Raw genomic sequence first — 9,948 nt, 5'->3', positions numbered from 1 at the left:
GGTTGTGAGTTCAAGCCTCATATTGGGCATGGAGCCCATTTTATTATTTTTTATGTTTGTTTTTTTAAGTTTGTTTTCATTTATTTTGAGAGAGAGAGATAGAGAGTAAGCAGGAGAGAGACAGAGCAAGCAGGAGAGAGGCAGAGAGAGAGGGAGAGGGGAGGGACAGGCTCCACACTATCAACACAGAGCCTGATGTGGGGCTTGAACTCACGAACCAGGAGATCATGACCTGAGCTGAAGTCAAGAATCAGACACTTAACCTACTGAGCCACCCAGGCACCCCTAGCATGGAGCTTATTTTAAAATAGATAGATAGGGGGGCGCCTGGGTGGCGCAGTCGGTTAAGCGTCCGACTTCAGCCAGGTCACGATCTCGCGGTCCGTGAGTTCGAGCCCCGCGTCGGGCTCTGGGCTGATGGCTCAGAGCCTGGAGCCTGTTTCCGATTCTGTGTCTCCCCCTCTCTCTGCCCCTCCCCCGTTCATGCTCTGTCTCTCTCTGTCCCAAAAATAAATAAACGTTGAAAAAAAAATAAAATAGATAGATAGGTATATAAGTAAATAAATGAATGCAAGCTGGCAGGGGAAATACCCTATCTCCAAATTCGGTCCCATTCTGAAGTACTTGTGCATTTGGACTTCAACATATGTCTTTTGAGAGACACAATTCAGCCCATAGCATCATTCAAAACTGATTTAAAAAAAAAAAACACCTTGAGAACCTTCACATTTGTATTAAAATCTATAAAATTAATATAGAATGGATAGAGTTAGGTCTTCAGAAGACCGTGATTCTGCTAGTCTTACTATAGGCATTAAATTTAGCCAAAAGGGGTGCCTGAGTGACTTAGTTGGTTAAGCTTCTGACTCTCAGTTTCGGCTCAGGTCATGATCTCATGGTTTCATGAGTTCAAGACCTACATTGGGCTCTGTGCTGACAGTGTGGAGCCTGCTTGGGATTCTTTCTCTCTCCCTCTTTCTCTGCCCCTCCCCTGCTCATGCTGTGTCTGTCTCTTTCAAAATAAATAAATAAATAAACTTAAAAAAAAATTTAGCCAAGAGATGTCAGCCTAAAAACAAAAGAGATACTAGAGATGTTTGCATGTTTATTCAGTACAGTCTAGGAAAAAGGAACACTAAAGCTTGGGTATATGTTGTGGATGGAGAAGGATATAGAAGTTCTAGTCACTAAAGTTTCTTTTTGGCATTTACTGATTCAAAGTAACCTTCAGATTATTTGTTTCCCAGGCATCTTGATAGGAAAAACTTTGTCTTGTATAATAGGGGAATTTTAGTCACTTAAAAGTGATATAGTAGGGACACCTGCGTGGCTCAGTTGGTTAAGCATATGACTCTTGATTTCAGCTCAGGTCATGATCTCATGGTCATGAGATCGAGCCCTGCATTAGGCTCTACACTGAGATTGGAGCCTGCCAAAGACTCTCTCTCTCTCTCTCTCTCTCTCTCTCTCTCTCTCTCTCTCCCCCCCTCCCCTTCTTGTGCATTCTCTATAACAGCAAAATAATTTTGTCCCTTCCTCAATGACGTGAAATGAACATAAATTTGTGTAGTCATCACAGGCTCTTTCATTTCACAGCAGTGGCATAAAGCTCTAAGCTGGGCAAAATACCCCCTTCTCACAGGCAACTTGCAGTAGTGTTCCCTCGGAAAGTCTGGGGGCAACAAGTGAAGGTTGTGTTTGTAGGCCAAGCAAATAATTTGGATCAGGAGTGTGTGTGTTAGAAGTAAGGAAAGATTCATTGTGAGGGCAAAGACGTGAATCTGCTGGTTTATTCGTTGGAAGGGCAAACGTTCAGTTTAAATCGATAGTTACACTATGGAGCCTGGAAATGTAGTTTTCCTTGATCTTTGACTACTACTACTATTGATGATGATATGTTCTGTTTTACCTTCAGCCATTTGAAGATCCACCCTTTAACACACAATGGAACACACCTACCAAACTCAAAATTGCTACTTAATTTAAGCTGGTGAAAGCAAAATGTTTACTTTGTATCTTCAGTATCTTACCACCCTCTTATACCACTCGGTTTCAGTATCAAGTTTGGTGAATTATAGCGTGCCCATTAAAAAAAATGAGATACAAAAAGATTGAATTATTGTAAAGGGGTGCCTGGCTGGCTCAGTTGGTAGAGCATGTGACTCTTGATCTTGGGGTTGAGTTGGAACCCCACACTGGGTGTAGAGATTACTTAAAAATAAAATCTTAAAAAAAAACACCTCACAATCCCGGCACACTAAAATACTTTTCAAATATAGTTTTTCACTTTTTGCATATGTATTTTTAGAGCTAAAATACATTAACAGTTTATCTTACTCCTGTGTACTTAGTAGTCTATCAAATGCATTTCCCATATTTCTTATTCTAACCATTTAAAAAATTACTGTGGTTAAATATACCTGACATAAAATTTATCATTTTAAGTATTTTAAAATGTACATTTCTGGGGGCGCCTGGGTGGCGCAGTCGGTTAAGCGTCCGACTTCAGCCAGGTCACGATCTCGCGGTCCGTGAGTTCGAGCCCCGCGTCGGGCTCTGGGCTGATGGCTCAGAGCCTGGAGCCTGTTTCTGATTCTGTGTCTCCCTCTCTCTCTGCCCCTCCCCCGTTCATGCTCTGTCTCTCTCTGTCCCAAAAAAATAAATAAACGTTAAAAAAAAAAATTAAAAAAAAAATAAAATGTACATTTCTGTAGCACTAGGTACATTCACATTGTTGTGCAACCATCATCACCATCCATCTCCAGAACTTTTTCATCATCCCCAGATGAACTCTATACTCCCCATTCCTGACTTCCCCTGGCAACCACGATCTACTCAGTCTCCATGAACTTGACTATTCTAGGTACCTTATATGAGTGGAATCATATAATATTTGTCTCATTGTGTCTTATTTACTTCACTCTGCATAATGTCTTCAAGGTTCATGCATGTTGTGGTGTCAGAAATCCCTCCCATTTTCAAGTTAAATAATACTCCATTATATGTGAATATACCACATTTTACTTATCCATTCATCAATCAATGGATGCTTGGGCTGTTGCCACCTTTTAGTTATTGTGAATAGTGCTGCTATGAACAAGGGTGTAAAAATATCTGTTCAAGTCCCTTCTTTCCATTCTTTCGGGCATTTACCCATTAGTGGACTTGGTGGATCATATGGCAATTCTATGTTTAATTTTTGAGGAACCACCATGCCATTCCCCAAGTCTAATCGTTTCTATTGACTGTATAATATCCCATTTGTTTTCTATACCCTTATTTCCCAAGCCATTCCAGAATGTTTTCTAAGGATCCTCAAGTTTTCATCCCCCCCTTCCCCCATTGGATGGGAATGAGTTTTGGTTTAAACAATGCTCCAGGTTTTTGTCCCAGTTAAAAACAAAAACAAAAACAAAAACTCATATACGGGAGCACCTGGGTGGCTCAGTTGGTTAAGCATCTGACTTTGTCCTAGGTCATGATCTCACCATTCCCAAGTTCGAGCCCCACGTCAGGCTATGTGCGGACAGCTCAGAGCCTGGAGCCTGCTTTGGATTCTGTGTCTCCCTCTCTCTGCCCCTCCCCCACTCACGCTCTGTCTCTCTCAAAAATAAACATTAAAAAACCCCCTTATATACACATATTGTGACTTCTGATAGCTGATAATTAAGTTGATTTTTGCTTCGTGTCATCTCATAACTACTACCTTGTACCTAGGAAGTGCCCTATCCACGGGAGCAAGTCCTCTCTAGCTAGACCTCTGCTTTCTAATCTGGTCGTCACTAGCACACATTTAAACTTGAATCAGTTAGAGTGAAATAAAAAAAAATAAAAATTCTTTCCCTCAGTTGCACGAGCCACATTTCCAGTACATAATAGTCACATGGGGCTAGTGCTACTGACTTGGGTGACACAGATGTAGAACATTTCCATGATCCCAGAAAGTTCTGTGGTGAGTGCTGCTCTAGACTCTGACCTTTTGGCTGAATTAGAGCCTATGAGTTATTCCCAGAAATGACTAAATCCGAGGGGACAGGCCCATGATACCCCATTCAGAAGAGAATGTCACCAACTCTAAAACGTGAGTTTCATCATTTATAATGGGCATATCTCTTCCAGGGGCAGGAATACTTCTGCCTACTATTTCCCCCATCATTCTTCTTCAAAATATGAATTAATGGCCTCAAGTTTTTTGGTGATGGTCACCTAATCCAAGTTGGGTCGATTAAATTCCATCTCCTTCCCTTGGAATTTGAAAGTGGGAAAGTGAAGTGTTCAGTCAAGTCCTCTAGGTGTTTAGAACTATAAAGCCAGGAACATAAGTCCTATCTCACTAGTAAAACAGATTTGGATAAAGTAACAGAAAGAAAATGAAAGCAGGTAAGCAGAGATTAGGGTGCTGTTTAGGGTTTCTGTATTCTGGTTTCGTAGGCCCATCTGCATTCCTGACTTTGGAATCAAGGACAAAGCCTACCCACATCCTAATAGTGAATTCTTGTATGCTGAAGTTAACTTAGATTGGTTTGTTTTGTCATACTGGGAATTGGAACCCTAACTAATACACACATGTACATACACTATAGATATGGGTATTGCCATGTTCACATTGTAGAGGTATGCGTGGTTGTGCAAAACATTGTACGTAGTTGTTGCACTGGGCCTCCAGACTCCCTGTAGCTCCTCTGATCTTTCTCTACTTTTCCTCTTGCTTTACTTCCTTCTCATCTCAGTGCTCAGGCTGTCCTCTACTTTTTCCCTCTTCTTTTCCTTCTCTTGATCAAAGTATGCCCTTTGCTATCTTTCCGGCATGGAAGCTTCATAAAATCAAGCCATGTAACATATTAACAACTGGCTTTATTCTTTAGCTTGTATTGCATTTTACCCTCTCAGGCCTAAGTAATTCAGTCAACATTCATTAATGAATGACTGAATAAATAATCCCCGACAGGCCAAAGCAGTGAATGTTGAGCTTTAGAATCTGGTCTGAATAGAACTGAGTAGGGTAATTATGCAAATTTAGCACACTTTTACTTTAGATGGACTGATTAGGAGAGACCTCACCTCTAGGACAGGATGAGTCAACTATGAAAAGAATCCCGGCATCAGCATCCCAGAGGGAAGGGACACATACAAGTGTTCTAGGTAGGAAAATGCTTAGTGTTGCCCAGGAACAGAAAGGAGGCCAGGGTGGACAGAGTGGAGATAGAAAGGCAGAGTAGCATGAGCCCTGGGAGGCAGGGCCTTCAGGCCCTGGTAAAAGGTTATGACAATATCTGAAGAGCAATAGGAAAATTCTAAAGGGATTTAAGCAAGGAAGTGACCTCATCTGAGTTGTGTTAAAAAAAAAAAAAAAAAAAAAGTCCTTCTGGCTAGTTTGGAGAATGAATTTTAGGACGACAAGCAGGGGACCAGTTAGGAGGCTCTAACAATTGTTGGCCAAGAGATCATAAGCGCTAGGCCTATGAGGATTGGAGGCCAAAGGACATGGAGCACTTTGTGACCACATTTGAGGTTTTGAAGGTAGAAATATAAGCTCTTACTGATGAAAAAGTTGCCCTTTTTACCTTTTAAGTAGCCAGCCCCCATGTTAAAGTTGTTAATGAGTAGACCTAGACCCTAGGAAATCAAGAAGGGCATGCCTCTCCGTTTCATAGGCTCTGGGCTCAGCTCTTACCAAAGTACCTTGAGACCAACAATCCCCCAGCATAAAATCCTGCCATTTTCCTCCCTTTCCTTTGAGTGAACTTGGGAGGTGACTGCTGAAAAAAGACTCAGCAAGAGGACTGCGGCGTTTGGGGTTCGGTGGTACACCCCTAACTTTTAATTTCAATAAATTTTGCTTTTAACTTGGTATTGGTTATTTTACATTGCACAAAGTGAGAGCAGGCATTTTGCTAGCAGCATCTCCCTTTTCATCACGAATATTGTATTCACCGTGTCAACTCCAAACAACCAAGGGCAAAATTCCTTTAAAATAATTCATCTGCCATTAAAAATGAGTTCCCTTTCACCTATACAAATCTCGTGCATCTGGGACCCGCTTCCCGCCCCACAGACAAATGCTCTCATTGTCTGTGCACCAGTCCCCCTGGATTTTATGCAGCGTGCATTTCCTGCTCTGAGCTGCTTGCTGGCTGTGTGCGTGCTTCCCTCGTCCCCCTGCCCCCATCCGGATCCGAGGCTTTTGTTTCTCACATTTCCTCGAGACGCTATTAAAATGCATGGACTCATCGTTACTAAATAAATGAATGACTAGGAACTTTTCTCTTGGCTGTTAACCTTTAGGCCACTGTCCAGTGAAGTTCTCAAAGGCACGTGAACCCAGCATCTCACGTAAAGGGGCCAATCCACATGCAAACAACCGAAACGTGGACATTATTTCCCAAACTTGTCGTGTTACGGGGACACTTCGGCATTTCTCAGAGAAACGCTTTGCAGGGCCCTCCAAGGGCGGGCCGCGGCGCCCCACGCGGCCGCAGCGCTCGCTCCCGCGTCTGCAAGGCGCGAGGAGGGGGCGAGGAGCTGGCAGCCCCGGGCCGAGCGGAGCGGGACCTCCGGGCGGCGACGCTCTGGCCCGAGCTGGCTCGTTGGTTTCCGCGCGGCCGCTCGGGCCCGCGCGGTCCAGTCACCAGGGGGCGCGCTGGCCGGCGCCGCGGATCTCCGAGCTGCGCGGCCCGACTCGCGTCCGCCATATTGGATGCCGCAGCCGCTGCTGCCAGCGCTTCCTCCTCCGTCTTCGCTGTGCGCTGCTGGTTCCTGCGGCCCGAGCGGCGGGGAGGTGAAACAGGAGTCTGACGAAGGAAGAAGAAGGAGGGGGTGGGGAGTGTAGGGGACGGGGCTAGAGGGCGGAGGACCGAGACCGAGCGGGGCTGAGAAGAGAAGGCGCCGCGGCCCAGCCCCTCCCCCGCCCGCTGCCGACCCGCCCCGGCAGCGCCTGTGTTCCCCAGACCGGCGCTCCGCCCGCCCTAGCGGCCATGCCGGAGCCTCGCTGCCCCTGAGGGAGTCTTTCCCTGCCAGTGCTTGCCCTTCCGCTTCGGCCCCAGGGTCGCAGCGGCCGGGTCTCCCGCCGGCGCCCCTCCTCGCGGCGGCGCCGCCGCCCGCGTCTCGCTCTTCCCACCCAGTGCAGTGGCCGCCGCCTCTTCCGCCGCCGGGCTCGGGGCCTCCGCACCGACAACATGGAGGCTGTGAAAACCTTCAATAGCGAGGTTGGTATTGCAGTCTAGCTTCCCCTCCTACCCATACCTCCCACCGGGACGAGGCCCGCGTGAGCCGGGTGGGTGCGGGCCTGCAGGATTTCCCAGGGTGGGGCGAGTGGCGGCCTAGCTGTGTCGGGGAGGAGGGGGAGGGGTGTTTCTCTGCCCCGCGCCCCTCCCCCGAGTCCGAGGGGAGGGCTGGGGGAGGGCCGCCCCGGGGCGGAGGGAGGTTCCGGTGTCTCCAGCGCCCTATTGAGTGGCTTAGGGGTTGGAGGGAAGGCCTCGTTGGGCCCTCCCCCGGAGGCTCCTGGCTGGTCTCTCGGGGTCAGTTCCGCCGAGGCCTGGCCCGCCCACCTCTTTCGTGGGCTTGCGGGATTTTAACTGCACGCCGGACATCACTGCCCAGACTTCCCCGGGGTCCTTAATGAGGCAGGCACCGATGAGGGTAGTACAGGAAGGGAACCTAACAGGGGTGATGATCTATGGTCACGTTGTACGTACTGTTTATATTTGAGATACTGTTGGCTAGGTAACCTGCCAGCTAGGGACTTACGCTAAGAGAATGGTTGATGGGGACGCAGGATTGTTACTCGTCCCTCCTCTCATCATGAGGGCATAAAGACACAAATGGTAGGCAGAGGTCTGTGCTTCAGGAGAGGGAAGATGTTGGGGAAGCATTTCCCACGGGCTCATTCATAATGTCAAATCTAACACTAGATTTTAAAGCAGGTGTCCAGGTTTCACTAATTGAATTCACTAGTCTGAAAGGAGACAGGTTTTAATAAAGTACGTTATTTTTTTTAAAACTCCGACGTAAATAGATCTTAATGCAAACATTAAACACCTATCTACATAGCCAGAATTATCCTTATCTGTCTTGGAAAGAATTTTAATGTGATGTTAACTAAAGTCGCATGAATTTTATGAACTTCTGATGCGGAAGTGCTGGTACCCTATTCAATAGTGTCATTAACAAAATCTTAAATATTCACCTTTTAAAATACCAGACATGTTACTGTTGATAATATGAAGAGGATAATGCTTTTTTTAAAACTGTCTTACATTTTTTTTCTTTTATTTCTTCTTTTCTTTTTTTTTAAGAATTGGCATTTCGGAAGCTTAGCAAAGAGGCTAAATAAAAGATAACATTCTTGTGAGTTGGGCTCTCCATATTACAGTACACAGCAATGACACAGATGAAAACAAACCTTTTTTTTTTTTTATAAGGGATTTTCTTTTTTGGTATTGGATTTTCTTTCTCTTTTTTAACCATTTAATAAACAGCGGTAGACTGGGGAATCTTTTTTCATTTTATTTATGAATTTACAGCTAATAACTACAAAATTTGGTTCTTTCAGCAATACTACGTAGTGCTTAAAATCTAAAAGAAAAAATATTGGTACTGTATGTTCCAATTTATTGCTAATAGTTTCTCAGCTGTGCGGGAAGGAAAACAACTCTATGTAGCCTTTTTATTTGCTACATACTGTGTTACAGCACTATGGAATGTTAAAGTTTTAAGAATTATATATTTTTAAAAAAGAGCCTTTCTCTTATTTCCAGTGCAGTGATTTGACTTACCCCCCACCCACACTTTTTTTTTCTTTAAGTTTTTTTTTTTTTTTAAATTTTTTTTTTCAACGTTTATTTATTTTTGGGACAGAGAGAGACACAGCATGAACGGGGGAGGGGCAGAGAGAGAGGGAGACACAGAATCGGAAACAGGCTCCAGGCTCTGAGCCATCAGCCCAGAGCCCGACGCGGGGCTCGAACTCACGGACCGCGAGATCGTGACCTGGCTGAAGTCGGACGCTTAACCGACTGCGCCACCCAGGCGCCCCTTTAAGTTTATTTTTAGTAATCTCTGCATCCAACGTGGGGCTAGAACTCCCAGCTGGGAGATCAAGAGTCACATGCCTTTCTGACTGAGCCAGCCAGGTGCTCCTACCCCACCCCTTTTTGATGAGTGTTTCTTCTGTTTGTCTAGGGGTTTCCTAATATATATCTTCCCTCACTCCCAGCACTCCCCCTCCCCACAAAATTTTGAATAGGATCCCTCATGTGATAGTTAGAGAAAAGGTGTTAACTACACTATGGTTGTCACAATAGAGCACAGTGGAATAGAAATGGTGTATCAGTTTTTCAGTTGAGTATTGCCATTAAGGATAGGGGGCCTGATATTTACATGGCTAGCTGTATATTTAACCTGTTTTCTCATCTAATCTTTACAGGAATTTGAAATTGGCAGTAGTAGTTCCATTTTAGTGTGTGTAGCGCGCTCCCCTTTCTCCCTACGGATTTCAAAGAAGTTAGAAAATCTTTCAACTTTTATTTACTAATCTGCAAACTTCACCATGTTTGAATGTGGAATTAGCTTAAAAATAGCAATATGGAGTCGTAGAGTGTTGGGGGAGGGAAGTACTGTCAAAAAAGATTCAGAGGAATATACTTTTTGTTTTAAACACAAAATACATAATCTTTTTTTCTGATTTTGAATATAGTTTCTGTGAATGTAACGCTTGCTGTTGTAGTAATTTTGTTACAAGTAAGCATATAGTCATGGGAAATAGTTCAGTAATGAATATTTTCCATTAAATCATGCATCGTAAAGGGTAAAAATAAAAAAAGAATCTTGAGTTATAGTATTAGGAGAAAAGGATGTTTCAGAATGTTTACTTATAGTGAATTTGACTTTTAAAGCCTGATTTAAAATATGAAATGCTTAGGTTTTATGGCTTGCTAATTCTCAGGTTAT

The 9,948-nt window shown here is 44.5% G+C and overlaps 1 protein-coding gene across 3 annotated transcripts in view; it reads left to right on the top strand.

The window, feature by feature from the left end:
• Positions 1-6,579: 6,579 nt before the first annotated feature.
• Positions 6,580-9,948, top strand: part of SCAF8 (SR-related CTD associated factor 8) — a 198,181-nt gene continuing 194,812 nt past the window's right edge. For 2 of the 3 annotated variants that reach the window (XM_040448814.1, XM_040448815.1), the window contains exon 1: positions 6,582-7,205. In XM_040448814.1, coding sequence (XP_040304748.1) covers positions 7,176-7,205 — 30 coding nt within the window. In that variant the 5' untranslated portion in view covers positions 6,582-7,175. Of the gene's footprint in view, positions 7,206-9,948 lie in introns of all 3 variants that reach the window. The other variant, XM_040448817.1, reaches the window with a different exon arrangement.

Source organism: Herpailurus yagouaroundi, unplaced genomic scaffold, assembly GCF_014898765.1.
Source record: "Herpailurus yagouaroundi ecotype Mexico unplaced genomic scaffold, PumYag 198, whole genome shotgun sequence".
In the NCBI taxonomy this organism is placed as follows: Eukaryota; Metazoa; Chordata; class Mammalia; order Carnivora; family Felidae; genus Herpailurus; species Herpailurus yagouaroundi.
Note: the sequence above shows the minus strand (reverse complement) of the source record. Positions and strands in the feature narration are given on the sequence as shown.